The sequence below is a fragment of the Bos javanicus genome, chromosome 28 (genome assembly GCF_032452875.1).
Source record: "Bos javanicus breed banteng chromosome 28, ARS-OSU_banteng_1.0, whole genome shotgun sequence".
Lineage (NCBI taxonomy): Eukaryota > Metazoa > Chordata > Mammalia > Artiodactyla > Bovidae > Bos > Bos javanicus.
Window position 1 is genome coordinate 7,480,810 of NC_083895.1, and position 17,323 is coordinate 7,498,132.

The following is a 17,323-nucleotide window of genomic DNA, read 5'->3' on the forward strand; positions in this document are numbered from 1 at the left end:
TTGTCCTGGGGAGTGGAAGACAAGAAAGTTGATGTGCTGGGCTATAAATCTTGACTAAAAGGGTGTTTGGGGCTGTTCAGGCGCTTCCCAGCAGTTATATGACACAGTTAAAAGTGGCATCACAGTGAGGCCACATGCCGTGAGCTGGCCAACTGAATGACATCAGTGTGTCACCAATGGGGTAGATATACAGCGTGAAACAGATTGTGTTCTGCCCTCTCAACTTTGCGAGAAGGGCTCAGCTGATCAGGGAGCACAGAGTAACACACTCACAGCAGAACAGCCAGCTCTGCTGGTCATGCGTGAACTCCCCCACTGTGAACGGGACAGCAGGCAGCAGCGTGGCAGCTAAACAAGATTTATTGGAAGCCAAGAAAATCAAAACACACACCACAGAAAGCCCGAGGAGGGAGTGCTAAGTAACCCGCATGCCCAGCCTAAAAACACCCCTCCTCCATGTGCTGCCCTCCCTTTCTCTGTGAATCACCATCTCTCTAGAACAATAAAACATCACCCAGCCGCCACATCCAAGCTAGGATTTCATATCTCACAAACTAGTTTTTCAATCTTTGTGCTCTCAACTGAATGCAATTAATATGTATTAAATTACATAATCCTAACCTTGACCTTAACCCCTAACACCTAACCTTGACCCTAACCCTTAACCCCTAACCCTGACCCTAACCGGGACCCTGCATTTTGCTTGATGTTGAAGAAAGCAGGAAACATAAGCACATCCACGGTCCCACCATTCGAGGAGTTTTCAGTCTTCTTGGGAACACGGACACATAAGACTGTGTTCTTTGTTTCTGGACAGAGTGCAGACCCTATGAACTTCTTTCTTGCACCATCCTGGGTGGCCATGACCCGTGAACATGGGTCCCTGAGAGTCTGGAAGGTGTGCTAGGTTCCTGTAATAGTTTGGTGAACCTTCTGCAAACCAGTTTTCACTCTGGGCTTGGCCATTCTGGGGATAGGATCAAGTTCATGCCTGGCTCTGTGACAGAGTGGCTTTGGGTAAGTTTCTGACCCATCCATGCAGAAGAGCACCATGCCACACTCCACAGAGGCTTTTTGTTTTCCCCCTGTGTGCCTGACCCTGTCCTGGAAATTAGTACATATCAGTAAACAGACAAAGATTTCTGTCCATCTGGTGGAAAAGATGATAACATGAAAAACAAGAGAAAGAGAGAATATGTTAGAAGGTGACAAATGGTACAGCAAAAAGTAACACATTGCAGTGTGACTAGATGGGGAGGCTGGGTGTAGCAGGGACAAGTTGCAATATGAAAATTGGGTGGTCTCGGTAGATCTGACTAAGAAGGTCAAATCTGAGCAAAGCCTTGAAAGAGCTGATGGAGTGAGTCTTATCTAGTAGAGAGAAAGCTGTGAGACAATCTTATTGAAAATTCCAGAATTATAAAGAAATCAATCAACTTGATAAATCCATTCTTCAACACAGTGAGGGAAAAATGACCTACAAATCAACTGAAAATGGAAAATGGAGCATCTGTCAACATTACTGAACCAAAACAATAACGTAGAGATGGTCCAGCCCCCACCTTATTTCAGGATATCAGGAACTAGTCCACATGATGACCCTCTGGAGGAAGCGGTGCAGATATCACCAAAAACTCAGATGAGAGACTTCCCTGGCGGTGTCATGGTTAAGACTCTGTGCTCCTAATACTGCGGCCACCGGTTTGATCCCCGATCATGGAACTATGATCCTGCATGTCACACAGCAGGGCCAAAATAAACAAATAAATAAATAGAGATATGCTATTTAAAAAAAAGAAACTCAGGAAAAACAAAAAAAAAATAAAAAAAGAAACTCAGAGGAGGCAGACAGAAGCCACACTAAGGTAATGGAACTAAAGAAAATAACTTCTGCTGTCTATAGCATCCCAGCTGGAGATGCTTAAAGAACTCAATTCTTGTATTAAGTGTCAAGACCTGTATTTTAAACACAGAGATGGTGACATTAAGTAAACATTGTACTCCAGCCCTTCATATCACACATATATGTCATGTTTATTCCTGGCAAGTGGACTAGACCTTTTAAACACAACTAGAATGGCATGTCTAAAGCCATTCACCTTTTCTAAGCTAATTAAGTATTAACAGCCTGAAAGTGGTTGTGACTGTGGAGTTTTCTCTTAAATACAGCTCCATGGAATAGCATACTATACCTGTGGTCAGTGGGTATACTTTGTCATTTACAAACAGGCGTGGAGTGCCCACTATACCAAGAGCACTTTTTGGTCCTGGCCTTTGACTTCTGTGAAGCCTCTATACTGCTGATCACTCCTTCCTTCTTGAAAGCATTTCCTTTCCTGTTTCTCATTTCACTGTACTTCACCTTGCTTCATGAGTCGCTTCTGTTCCTCCTCTACCTAAGTCTTAAATTCTGACCATCCAGGTTGGAAGCAAAGATATCTTTTGGAAGGATTCTCTGTGTAGACCCTATCCTGTACATCTTGTTGACCCAGCAACTCCTATCACAGAGATCTATCTTCTGGAAACACTCATGTGCAGCAGTATGTGAGTTATGAAATGGAATGTACTGGCATCTGATACTTCTTGTCTGCTCTCCCTTTCTTCCGTCTCTGACTCCCAGTCTCTAAAGTTTGGTTAGAACTCTAGGGGCAGACAAGAGCCACGCCTCAGTGACTTGAGGGCTTGCATCCCTCTGGCCACTGTACCTAGTTCATGAATGAACACAGGACACAAAATGAGTCAATGAGACTCTTCCCAAGACCTAGGCTAAAACTCCAGGAGAGATGCCTTCTCTTCTTTCTGGGATTATTAGCTGGATGAATTCTATAAACAAAGAACCAATTGAAGAATGATGCCAGAAGAGGAGACATAAAAACAGAATTTTGATAGTGTCATTTAAGCCTCTGGATCACACCATCAGGTACACACGTGAGTGTGCTAAGCCACTTCAGTCGTGTCCAACTCATTGCAACCCTATGGACTGTAGCCCTCCAGGCTCCTCTGCCCATGGGATTCTCCAGGCAAGAATATTGGAGTGTGATGCCACGCCCTCCTCCAGGGGATCTTCCCAACCCAGGGATGGAACCTTTGTCTCTCATGTCTCCAGAACTGGCAGGCAGGTTCTTTACCACTAGCACCACCTGGGAAGCTCTAGTTATGTGAACCAATAAATCCCCCTTTTTCATTATGCCAGTTACATCTGGGTTTCTGAAGTTTGTGAACACAGAAACCCCAACTACCACAGGGAAAAAAGGTGGAAACAAACTAAATCTCTTCAATGGAGGTATGGCTAGTCAAAATATGGTGTGTGCTATGGAATACTATGCAACATAGAAAGAAGAGGCAATGTTATACATACTGTCATGGAAGTTCTCTAAGATGTATTTTTAAGCAAAAAAAGTAAGTGAAATGTGTAAAGAATGACCTTATTAATATTTTAGATTTTGTGTGTGTGTGATGTGTGTTGGAGCAGGGCATGGGACTCATTCCAGTATTCTTGCCTGGAGAATTCCATGGACAGAGGAGCCTGGTGGGCTACAATACATGCGGTTGCAAAGACTTGGACACGACTGAACAACTAATGGTGTGTGGTGTGTCTGTGTGTGTGAAGGAAAACAGAGTAGAAGGAATTATTCTGAAATGTCTACAACAGTTATCACTAGAGAGAGGAGGGAGTTAAGAAGTGAGAGATGTGTATAAAGATGGACTATCTGTACTTTTCCATTGGTTTTCTAACTTTATTAAACTGAGCACACATTTATAACTCTGAGGTAAATTAAAATATTTAAACTGGAAGACATCCTGTCCCCAGGTATTTACTTCTGGTCCCCACTGCATCTCATTCCACAATTTAGCACACCTAAAACCAACATTTCCCCCCATATGTCTTCTTATTCTGGCCCTAATTAATGAGATCACCTAATCACTGGAGTACCAGATGTGAACACTCCTAGACATGGCTCTTCTTCCCACATCCACGCCCCTCAACATCCCCACGGCCACTAAACGTTATCAGCTCCACCTTCTAAGCACCTCCTGGATTTGTCCCTTCTCGCTGTCCTCATTTCTGCCTCTGCTGCCCAAGCCCTCATTATGAGTGGCCTGGCTTATTACTGTACACATCTACCCAATCGCCAAGACTCCACGCTTCCTTATCTTTCATTCTCTCCCACAAAGAGATGTTCTAAATGCAGTTCTGAGCCTGTGATTCCTCTGCCTGACAATCTTCAGCAGATATATTAATAGGAATAAAGTCCACACTCTTGGGCATGGCACGCTCGGTCCTCTCTGATCTGCCTCATGACGGCACCTCCAGTTTGACCTTCTCACCGTTCTCCTCCCCACATCCCACACGTGGCAAGTATCTGGCAGCTTCCGGAGTATGCCAAGCCCTCTCTCACTTCAGTGTCTTTGCACAGGCAGTTTCCTCTGCTTTAGCTCACTTTTTCCCACCTTCTTTTCTTTCTTCAAAGGTCAAGGGAAGCATCCCTGTTTCTGATTCTTCTAGAGGAATGGGGTACCATTTTTACGTATACTCTTGAAATGCTCTACCCCAGCCACCTCCCTTGTCATACTTTACTGTAATGATCCCTTTACTCACGTGGCTTCTTTCCAGAGTCCCCAAACAGGGTGGTGACAAAGTATAGGCTCAGAGCAGAATCCTGCTCTATCATTTAATAGCTGTGAGACTTCAGGGCAATTAACCTGATTTCTGCACCTCTGTTTCCTCATCTGTACAAGGAACTGTACCCAGCCACAAAACTGCTGTGAAGATTAAGCAGGCCCATCTACACGGAGTGCTGGAAATAGTGCCTGGCTTATGGAAAGCACCAAATAAGGACTGCTTCATTCATATTATTAACCATCTCTGCGTCTAGTCCAATGTCTGGCATGTAAGAGATGCTCAATAAATGAACAATTACTTTTTAAAACAAAGTATTTTGAAAAAAAATAGTTCTGTAGAAGCATTCATTCCCCAAGATGTGGTTCCATTTTAAGGTGAGACTTTGTACCAGGATACATAAAATAAAGGAAAACGCCATTTAGAAACCAATTTCAAATAACTTGAGTGCTAATTGCAGTCATCCAGAACATAGCCACTCATCATGGCTCTGGGGCCATCATTCACACAGCTTTATATAAAAACCACCTCACCCATCAATTTTAACATCATAAATGGTAAAAGTGCTATCCCCCATTCTAACAGTCTTTATTTTTTTTCTTTTGTTTTTGTTTTTTAACTTTACAATATTGTATTGGTTTTGCCATATATCAACAGGTATACACGTGTTCTCCATCCTGAACCCTCCTCCCTCCTCCCTCCCCGTACCATCCTTCTGGGTCGTCCCAGTGCACCAGCCCCAAGCATCCAGTATCGTGCATTGAACCTGGACTGGCTGAGCCATTAAAAAGAATACACTGGAATCAGTTCTAATGAGGTGGATGAAGCTGGAGCCTATTATACAGGGTGAAGTAAGCCAGAAAGAAAAACACCAATACAGTATACTAACGCATATATATGGAATTTAGAAAGATGGTAACAATAACCCTGTATACGAGACAGCAAAAGAGACACTGATGTATAGAACAGTCTTTTGGACTCTGTGGGAGAGGGAGAGGGTGGGATGATTTGGGAGAATGGCATTGAAATATGTATAATATCATATATGAAACAGTCTTTAGAATTTCATTTGCAACACAATTTGGAAATGTTGGCAGAATGATTCTCTGGCAGGACTATTTTTTCAAGTACTACTTCTCCAACTAAAAATTACTAAAAATTTCAAGACAAGATGATTTCCAAGAACTTGTTCAGCACCAGTGGGAGGGCGTGAAACCTCTGTCACCTTTGTTCCTGTCACAACCAAATGTCCTTACTTGGATCATGCTTTATTGTCCCCCAAAGATCCACGCATATCCAAGATGTTACAAGTTCATTGCATTCAAACCATGACTGCTGGTGAGACAGTTTGAAACCTGGGACCCTTTGTGGCAACACTTGTACCTGGATGAATGTCTCCTCAAGCAACAGAATACAAAGAAACTACAAGGGACTAACTTGTACACAATATTACACAATAACTGTGTGTGTATACATGCTGAAGCTCCAATACTTTGGCTCCTTGATGTAAAGAGTCAACTTACTGGAAAAGACCCTGATGCTGGGAAAGATTCACGGCAGGAGGAGAAGGCAGTGAGAGACAATGAGATGGTTGAATGGCATCACCAATTCCATGGAAACGAGTTTGTGTAAACTCTGGGAGATAGTAAACGACTGGGAAGTCTGGTGTGCTGCAGTTCATGGGGTCACGAAGAGTCAGACATGACTGAGTGACTGCACAGCAACAGCATGGTCGTGCACACTTAGAGCCAACTGTAGATAACAAGATACACAGAGACCAGAGAGCCAACCGCAACTTCGGAGGAGCCAGCAGCGAAAGCAGGGTACCATGCATGCCCCTGCACATAACCACACCAAAGGCAAGCAAACCACCTGAGCCTCTCCTCCAGCCCAACTCCTGGACACAACCTCACCCTCACCCTAAATAAGGAACTAGCTTCCCTCTCCCCACCTGGGAGAGTGAGCAAGAGAAAGTGTTATCCCTGGTGGCTCAGACAGTAAAGTGTCTGTCTACAATGCGGGAGACCTGGGTTCGATCCCTGGGTTGGGAAGATCCCCTGGAGAAGGAAATGGCAATCCACTCCAGTACTATTGCCTGGAAAATCCCATGGACAGAGGAGCCTGGTAGGCTACAGTCCATGGGGTCGCAAAGAGTCGGACATGACTGAGCGACTTCACTTTCACTTTCACCATCCCTTGCTGCAACAGGGGCCCTAATAAAGCCTTGCCTGCCCTCTGATCAATTCCTATTGATTAAGGAGGCCAAGAACCCTGGTCAGTAACAATGGGGCAGAAAAGAGAGAGGAAAGGGATTGAGAGGCTAAGGGAGAGGGGACAGAAGGGCCTGACTCTTCAAAGGGGTTAAATTGAAAGAGGTGTGTGGTTGGAGCATCAAACATCATAGGATGGAATATGTGGGGACCTTTCTTTCTCTCTGCTGCTCACCTCCCCTATCCGAGAGCCCCATCCTCAAGGAATGTTTAATCCTCTCCGTCAAAGCATACATGTGTTTGCTCAGTTGCTTAGTCATGTCCAACTCTTTGCAACCTCATGGACTGTAGCCTGCCAGGCTCCTCTGTCCATGGGATTCTCCAGGCAAGAATACTGGAGAGGGTTGCCACTTCCTCCTCCAAGGGATCTACCCAATCCAGGGATCAAATCTGAGTCCTCTGCATCTCCTACACTGGTAGGTATATTCTTTACCACTGGGCCACCTGGGAAGATGACTGTTTCAATGCAACTAAATCCCTTCTGTTGAACTCTGGCCCAGATCTCATGATGTCCCACTTTCCAGTAGATCTGGTGGACAGAGAAGACCAAGCAACATTTATCTTGCAGACCTCAGGGAGGATTTGGGGACTGGAGGAGGGAGAGAGTAACACACAGGCAGGCCCTCTGGAAGCCATCTATTTCACCCTCTGGATCCCAGAGCTTTGATCTCGCTCCACAGATCATCTCTCTGTAATCACATCACATCTTTCTTTCCATAAAGCCTGAAAGATTAGGGACAACTGACTTATGATAATAATAACAAGTCCAATATTCATGCAGCTCCTTTTTTTGCAAGGGAACTGGAGGCCCTTCCAAGGTCTCCACATTCATCTTGCAGCCCTTCTGCAAGGTGGGCTGCCAGGCTAACAGCACTTTTGCTATTTAGCAGTACAGGAACTGGGCTAGGGAAAGAGCTTAGAGATTTTGCGATGGTAAATGAGAGGATGTGTTGTAACTCAGACTCTGATGAGTCTACTGAACAAACAAAATTTCATATTGTGCAATGAATCCCCCTAAAGAGCAGTATTCCCTGCAAAAACAATATTGGAGGTTTCTAGAAAGACTCTAGGAAATATATGAATAGACACAATTTTTTTTACAGATATCTTAAAATGTGGAGAAAGAACAGGAAGTAGCAGTTGAGGTTGGCAGGCAGGATCTTTACAGGAAACATTAACTCTGACCTTCCTCATCGCCACTGATTTCTGTCACCAATTTCTACTGGTCTGTCTTTCCAAGGAGACCTTAAAGACCTTTCTTTAACTATGTTTTTTGCCGGGGAATAAGATCTCATTTCTCATTCCAGAAAATATGCTGCTCTATCAAGATAGAGTGAGCAGGCATCAGATGGAGCTAGGGATGTTTCAGAACTAACTTGCTTCTTCAGGATGCTGATTCTTCCAGCTTTTGTCTCACTTGCTTTTTTTTCTTTTAGACTCTGCTATTATGTCTAGCCTAAGAGCAGACTATTCAAATTACACTGGCTAAGGCTCCCTCATAGTGACAGGAATGCTATCACTATGGTTCTCTCTGAAATTATTAGCACTTTCACTGGTGCTTCAGAAAGATGACAGCAAGTGGAACCCAAATGCCTGCAGCACTGAGTTTCTTTACTTTTTTAAACTTTTGATTATATATTAGGGTAGAGCAAATTAACAATGTTGTGACAGTTTCAGATGGACAGCAAGGGGACTCAGTCATACATGTACATGTATCCATTCTGTCCCCAACTTCCCTCACATCCAGACTGCCACATAACATTGAGGAGAGCTCCTTGTGCTATATAGTAGGTTCTTGTTCATTATCCATTTTAAATATAGCAGTGTATACATGTTAATCCCATAGGAAGCATCACTACGAACAAAGCTAGTGGGAGTGATGGAATTCCAGTTGAGTTATTTCAAATCCTAAAAGATGATGCTGTGAAAGTGCTGCACTCAATATGCCAGCAAATTTGGAAAACTCAGCAGTGGCCACAGGACTGGAAAAGGTCAGTTTTCATTCCAATCCCAAAGAAGGGCAATGCTAAAGAATGCTCAAACTACCACACAATTGCACTCATCTCACACGCTAGTAAAGTAATGCTCAAAATTCTCCAAGCCAGGCTTCAACAGTACATGAACCATGAACTTCCAGATGTTCAAGCTGGATTTAGAAAAGCCAGAGGAACCGGAGATCAAATTGCCAACATCCACTGGATCATCAAAAAAGCAAGCGAGTTCCAAAAAAACATCTACTTCTGCTTTATTGACTATTCCAAGGCCTTTGACTGTGCAGATCACAATAAACTGTGGAAAGTTCTTAAAGAGATGGGAATACCAGACCACCTGACCTGCCTCCTGAGAAATCTGTATGCAGGTCAAAAAGCAACAGTTAGAACTGGACATGGAACAACAGACTGGGTCCAAATAGGAAAAGGAGTATGTCAAAGCTGTATATTGTCACCCTGCTTATTTAACTTATATGCAGAGTACATCATGAGAAATGTCAGGCTGGATGAAGCACAAGCTGGAATCAAGATTGCTGGGAGAAATATCAATAACCTCAGATATGCAGAAAGTGAAGAAGAACTAAAGAGCCTCTTGATGAAAGTGAAAGAGGAGAGTGAAAAAGTTGGCTTAAAACTCAACATTCAGAAAACGAAGATCATGGCATCCGGTCCCATCACTTCATGGGAAATAGATGGGGAAACAGTGTAAACAGTGACAGACTCTTTTCCTGGGCTCCCAAACCACTGCAGATGGTAACTGCACCCATGAAATTAAAAGATGCTTGCTCCTTGGAAGAAAAGTTATGACCAACCTAGACAGCATATTAAAAAGCAGAGACATTACTTTGCCAAAAAAGATCTATCCAGTCAAAGCTATGGTTTTTCCAGTGGTCATGTATGGATGTGAGTTGGACTATAAAGAAAGCCAAGCAGCAAAGAATTGATGCTTTTGAACTGTGGTGCTGGAGAAGACTCTTGAGAGTCTCTTGGACTGCAAAGAGATCCAACCAGTCATCCTAAAGAAATCAGTCCTGAATATTCATTGGAAGGACTGATACTGAAGTTGAAACTCCAATACTTTGGCCACCTGATGGGAAGAGCCGACTCATTAAAATGACTTTGATGCTGGGAAAGATTGAAGGCAGGAGGGGAAGGGGACGACAGAGGATGAGACGGTTGGAGGGCGAGTTTGAGTAAGCTCTAGGAGTTGGTGATGGACAGGGAAACCTGGCATGCTGCAGTTCATGGGGTCACAAAGAGTCAGATATGACTGAGCGACTGAACTGAACTGAACTAAACATGTCAATCCCAAACTGCCTATCTCTTTTCTCCTTCTTTTTCTGCTGGCAATCACACGTATGTTAAGTCTATTAGTCTGTTTCTGCTTTGTAAGTAAAGAACTATTAATTTGTTAATAGTTTCAGACTGTGTACCATCAGGCTTCACCCTCCTCATTATCATATGCACAGGCTGGCACTAAGTGCCCACCTGGACAGGAAGAAGAACAACAGATCTGCATAAATCCTTCCTCTACTGCCAGCAAGCCCTCTTGATCTGGACATCTGCCCCTAGCAGGCATCTTAGCAGTGACCATCTCTCAACTGACCAGCAGGCTGATCAGTGGGGAGGCTGCCATCCCCCCAGCAAATGAAAATCCCTGTTCTTATTGCAGATGTGGAATCACTTAAGAAGACTATTACAGGAGGTGCTCACCCTTCTCTGCTAAGTTCTTGTTCACCTGGCACCTGGCACTAATACAGGCGGCTATTGAAACAAATGGTTCAGTACAGAAAAGCAGCCGCACTCCTTCACGTCCTAAGCAGGGTGTAACTTTTTTTTTCTACTTAAAATGGCTTTAAAAGTCCTACCTCATATTTGGAAAGCAGATGCTATTTAAACCTTTCTCTTCTCAGAGAAGGAAATGGCAATCCACTCCAGTATTCTTGCCTGGAAAAGTCCATGGGCAGAGGAGCCTGGTGGGCTGCAGTCCATGGGGTTACATGTCTGAGCACGTGTGAGTGAGAAGGGTGAAGGGAGATGGGTCAGTAGCAATAAACTGGTAGAACTCAAACAAACGAAACCTTCTCTTCTACTTAACATTAATCAATCCTCTCACCTTGTGAGACTGGCATCATTATTTATAATTTTCAAAGAAACTAGGGTTCAGGCAAGAATATAAATATTACCAAGTCAAGATATAAATAATGCCAGAGTTAGGAATTTAAACCATTGCAACCCATTTTGCATCTGATAATAAGCTCTTACTTCTATGAATAGTAAAATTATTTACAACTTCATCAATGCTTTTAAGATCAAAAGGAGACAATTTTACATTTATTATGTGAGATCATGGACATTTAGACATAATGAAGAAAAACAGATTACAGAAGCCTGTGACTTGAATCATCAGAAAAATGTTATAAATTTACCAAGACTAAACAGAACCCAGACAAATGGAAAACAAACCTTTGTGGGTTAAAGACCAAAGCCGAAACTTGGGAATAAAATGTGGAAACTAGGGTGGGCTGCCAAAGTGATATAATTGGAATATTTGAATTTTTGTCACTTAGAACAAGAGAAAGCCAGGTGAAGGAAAGGACAGGTAATAGCGAAATTAATAGAACTAACTCAATAGAGGTTAAAAATGAAATTCAGGAAAAGAACCTTAGAATTTAAAAATGATTAACCAAAAGGGGGAACAGGACAATATCAGGGCAGAAAACCATGCCTGCTATATTAAATGGAGCATGTGAGGAAAGAGTTTTCCAAATTATTTTCCTAACTTCTGCTTACATCCCAGCTTTGTTACATTACTCAGAGCACATACACTCAGACCAGTATTCCAAGGAGCTCACCTTCCTCTGTTAAATGTTAGGTACTATTCCCATATATTGGAGAAGGAAATGGCAACCCACTCCAGTGTTCTTGCCTGGAGAATCCCAGGGACGGGGGAGCCTGGTGGGCTGCCGTCTATGGGGTCACACAGAGTCGGACACGACTGAAGCGACTTAGCAGCAGCAGCATTCCCATATATTTGCCTGAACTGTGATTAGGGTTTCCCACTGCCCATGGGTGAACTTATACCAGATGAAATCTTGACCTGAGACAAGCTAAGGGAAAGAAAGCACTCCAAGAGTCCCAGCTCTCTGGTTCCATGTCTCAAACTTTACCTCCAGAGGCAAAATGGTAAGTTTTTTTTAAAAAAAGAAAATTAGTCTGGTTGCTAGTTTTTAATTCTAAGCATTTTGAGATCTAGGAAGTTCCACAAAGAGATTGTGAACAGAGACAAAGATCACAGAATTTCAAGCAACACAAATGGCTAATTCATGCTAATTAGTGATTTTTGGCAAATAACATGACAGACATCCATTTCATGGGGAATGCTCCTCAAATGACAGCGGGAGTGTGACATGCATATGTAATTCAATTTAATTTAATGCTATAATTGTTTTAAAGACAATGTTTCAACCTCTTAAAGCATTTGGTGAGAGATGCACCTTTTCTATTTTGAAATGAAGAAAAGAGCTTAACTTGCCTTGCTGAATAAAATGGACACCATGAAGAAATCCAGTAAGAAACTCTCTGAAATATCTTTGTAGTCGAAATGGAAAAAGATCACTGTGAACCCCAAGTGAGTAAACTGATGGACTGGGTTACAGAAAGAGGTCCGCAGCAGCTTCATGCCTGCAATGACCATCAGAAAAATGTCCCAGCTGTTGAAAAGGAAAGAAAGGAGATGATCAGTGGCGGTCCATACGCTGCTGGGTGAGTTACAACGGCTCACGTGTCTTGAGTGCTTACTGTGAGTTATGCACATTACAAAAAGCCAAGACGGTAGGTTATTATCTTCATTTTACAGAGGAGTAAACTGAGTCTCAGAGTTTCAGTCACTCATCTCATGGGGTGAGACTAGGATTGAAACTGGATCCCAAGGGACTCGCCAACACAGACTCTGCCACTAGAGGCAGCTTCCCCACTGCGCTCAGAACTTTGCAATCAAGGGCACAGAGCTTCCTGAGAGCTTATCTGAAGGAGCTACTGCATTGTCAAGTTCCATGGGAAGCTTGGTGGCAAGTGAGAAAGCAGAGCAGGTTGTCCTTGTTGGCATCTGCTCAGTGCGAGCCTTTAAAAAAATTACAAAATCTCACTGAATCAATGCCATAACAGTGAGAAGTGTTAGTCACTGGGTCGTGTCCAACTCTTTGCGATGCCATGGACTGTAGCCCGCCAGGCTCCTCTGTCCACAGAATTCTCCAGGCAAGAATACTAGAGTGGGTTGCCATTCTTTTCTCCAGGGGATCTTCCTGATCCAGGGATCGAACCCAGGCCTCCTGCATTGCAGGCAGATTCTTTAACATCTGAGTAACAGTAGCTAATATTAAATTCTGATTTAAGGAAAAATCCCACTGTCTCAATAAAGCTGTATTTACTTTACATATTCATTGCCAATGTTTTCCACCATATTTGTTGTCTTTGTAAACGTAAGCTTTCTGATCTTGTTTTCCCCACTGAAAATTACATCAACAACATGACACAGGCCCCCACGACCTAGACCTTTTGAGTTAAGAAGCAGGACAGAGGCAGACCCACAAAGAAATAGCAGGACTTTGCTGTGAGGACCAAACTCCTGAATTTGCCTGTCTAACCATTTTGGGGGCAGGTGCTGTGTGCACAATTCTAGCAGACAACAAGGTCAACAATCTACCCATCTTGAGACGGGAAGGTAACTGATCAGTGCTCAGAACAGCCAGAAAGAGCACACCACTACCTCCTTGAGGGGTCTGTCCTTTTGAAAGAAAGTCTTGCACATTTTAACCAGATTCTCCTCCAGTTTGAACATCCTATTTGGGAACTCAAAAGAAAAAGAAGTGGAAGTATGTTCCAGAGAACAGTTGCACTTAAAAGTTAGGTTTCCTTTTTAAAAAAAATTTTATTAACATATAGCTGATTTACAATGTGGTGATAATTTCTGCTGTACAGCAGTGACTCAGTTATACCCTTATCAGCATTAATACGTCAGGATCCAGGCATTAAAAGCATGTCTCCTAAGTCTTGGCATCTATCAAGTACAAAATTGTCATTTTTGTCATCAAAAAGATCTAATGGTAGTATTTTCATTGGCCTTTGGCCTCAGTCTAGTAATTTATACGCTTTCAGACCTAGTGTTGCAATCGATTCTACCCTGTCCCTGAGTGAGGTCTGGTCAAAGCACGTGTGGGCTTAGATTTGGCTTCTGAGAAAAACTAGTCCTGATTACATGCAGATGTGGGGAGAGTGAGAAGGTGTTTAGCAACCTCTATTCCTTCAGCGAGGCTGAGCACTGCTCCATAACCCCTTTCTTTTCCAGTAGAAACTAATGACCATGATGAACTTACAGTATGAAAACAGGACTTGAGGCCCGTCTGCCGTTGACAACAGCCCAGGATATCAGAATCCCAATGGCACAGCCAAAGTTCTTGGGGAGAGGGGACCCAAAGATAAGGTGTCCCAAGGCTAGGGATATTCTGGTTTTCAAAGGAGATGAGTGGGTTTTCTCGGTTATTCAGGCAAAAATCTAGATGAGGGTTAATGCTAAACTGTGTTTTCCATGACCATGACTAAAGTGGACAGTGCCCATTTTATATTTATTAATGACGACTGGTAAAGACTAAGAGAGAGCTTAAGGAGTGATGCTTAGGGCTTTTCTAACATTGCAACTGTAATGGTTACAGCCAATGGTTCACAGATGGTTGTAGGCTTAGCTAAAGATTTTATAAAGGCTTAAGTAGCAATCAGTGAACAATGGCCTGGAACAAAGGCAAAGCATCCCTTTAAATCACACTGGCAGATGCCTAACAAGACCCCATGAAGCACCCACTCATTTACCAGCCCACTCAATTGTCCATCCATCCGTCCATCCTCCTACCATTTCCTGTTATTACAAGTTGACTAAGAAATGGTGCCTGCCATTGAGGAGTTCACTATCTGGTACTGTGGTTCTCAATGAGGGTAGGGTGTGGGCTGGGCTTACCCAGGTCTCTAGGTCTCTAGGAGATACTGACACATGGCCTCCTGCTGTCCAGTTTGAGAACAGGTGGTGTAGTGGGGTACTTGAAATCTTGAGAGAGGTTTTTTAAGTCTTCAGATGGATGCCTCGAGAATATAAAGGAGTCATCACTTTGGGCTCTGAGAAAAAGAATTCTGTTCGTATCGTCTGGGAGTTAAGAGTATTTGCAGGTACATAGGAAAGATGCCACTTCTAACTTTAGTGTCTTGAAAAAAATAGAGATTAATATTACTTAAAATTGGACTCTCAACGAATTGGGTTTATTCGACTCTTTGTAATTCCTAACCTTTATATCCATCCTCCACCAACAGCCAGAGCTGCTTGGCCTCAACTGGCAGGTTTGACTCTCAAGGTCCTAGTCCTGAGGTGGGGAAGTGAGAACGTTAAATGCTTTGCTGATTTATTGCAGGGCAACACTGGTACTTGGGTGGCTGCTTTGTTTCTGACTGTGAATCCTTGTTCTGGAAACTGAGGATCTACCTTGTCCCAGAATGTCTTCATGGGGTCAGCCAAAATGGACCCACACTGGAAACAGCTGCCACTAGAAACTCACTGGATGTTCTAGATGTAGGGCTATCTCACGCATGGGGCCCCACCCAAACTGTAAAGAGGTCTGCAGTCGCGCCAGCTGCCTTCTCTGTCTAGTAAGACTAAACCTTCATCACTGGATCCAACATCTAGGAGTTTAAATACCAAACGGTATGGACTTCTTGGGCTTCCCAGGCGGCACTAGTGGTAAAGAACCCACCTGCCAAGTCAGGAGACATAAGAGACATGGGTTTTATCCCTGAGTCAGGAAGACCCCCTGGAGGAGGGTATGACAACCCACTCCAGTATTCTTGCCTGGAAAATCCCATGGACAGTAGAGCCTGGAGGGCTACAATCTATAGGATTGCAAAGAGTCAACATGATTGAAGTGACTTAGCACACACACATGGACTTCTTGCCCTGGCCTGATCGAACCAGGTCTGGTATAGAAGGAAAGCAGAGTCTAATAAAGACAGGAAGGTTATAAGGTCATTTCATTTAGCATCTGCTTTGAGTGACCACGAATCTATTCAAGGTCCAATCAAGAAATAACATGACTTTTATCTGAGTTTGCTTAATCTTTGACAAATACTGATTAATTTGTTCTCACCCCACACCCCTAAAGGAAGAGTACGCCTGCTTGAAATTACACATAATGGTTGACATGGTCATGTGATGTTTAAGCAACATGACTCAGAAGCAAATCTGAGAAGGAATCTCTTTTACATCCTCCTCCTCTATTGACTCATTGGCAGAAATGTCAACCTTTTGTAGGAAAAACACATCCATAAATTATCAAGTAGACTTTCATTTGTAAATTCAGAGTTCATTTTAAAATAAAACATTTTGCAAAAACATGAGCATCTTGATGACATGAAGTCTCTTTGTGGTCCATTTTTTCTTTTAATTACAAGGCTTCTCCTGATAAATCTCTGTCACTGCAGAGAGAGCAGTGACAGTGATTAATTTCCCCCTCCCTCAAGCACAAAATGATACAGTCTTTGCTAAATGAAATGACATGAGGCAATTCATAGAGTTGTAGGCATGATCGTCAGAACTCCAGGAACCCTGGGATCACACTGTGCTGCCATCATCTCATTAAGGCTTCTGACTAATGTTCCACAGGATGATTTTCAAATCTATTGACAATTTATTTCCAAGATCACTTCAAGCAGATCTAACTCTGTTTGCACCCCAGTCTTTCTACAATAACCATCTAGCCACAGCAAGTCTGAGTAAAAGGCCACCATGGCTTACTGTTACTTGGCCCATCATTAGTAGACAGAATTGGCTCTTGCTGCAGCCTGTTCAGAGAAAATGCACTAGATTTTGAAAACGTGTTGATTCAAATCATAGTGTGAAAAAACTTCTCCACTTACTGGGTACCAAGTCGCCGGTAATTGCTTATTGAAAATGCATCCGTTGTGAGGGCATTCAAAATAATTGCTGGGTACAAGATGTATTTTTCAAAACATTGAAGCCAAACATAGAGTCTTTCAAACCACATTAAATGGGCAACATCTGAAAGAAACACAAAACCACTGAGAACAGCCACCGATCAAATTATTTTTCTTAAGTACATGTGATAATAAGTGATACTCCCCTTCCTTTCATTCAAAAGCTGCAGAACTCTAGATACATGATAGACCAATTTTCTTTCTAAGCAGGCACTTTTTTTTTGTTTCTACATCGTTCGTAAATAATAATATACAGTATAGGCCAGTTTCCTAATTTTTCAAGTCAATTGATTTTTTCAAATTAGTTATTACTGGGACCAATGAAATCAGCTGTCATATCACATCAAGGCATCTCAGAGTGAGTGAGGTTAGAAAGTGAAGGATAGAGACTTGGGGAATGATCTCATGGA

At 42.8% G+C, this 17,323-nt stretch overlaps 1 protein-coding gene across 2 annotated transcripts in view; it reads right to left on the bottom strand.

Moving 5' to 3' along the window:
- Positions 1-17,323, bottom strand: part of PCNX2 (pecanex 2) — a 311,141-nt gene that overhangs the window by 126,880 nt on the left and 166,938 nt on the right. For both annotated transcript variants that reach the window (XM_061404843.1, XM_061404842.1), the window contains 2 exons: positions 16,836-16,977; positions 12,418-12,595 (listed from right to left, as the gene is read on the bottom strand). In XM_061404843.1, coding sequence (XP_061260827.1) covers positions 12,418-12,595; positions 16,836-16,977 — 320 coding nt within the window. The remainder of the gene's footprint in view (positions 1-12,417; positions 12,596-16,835; positions 16,978-17,323) is intronic.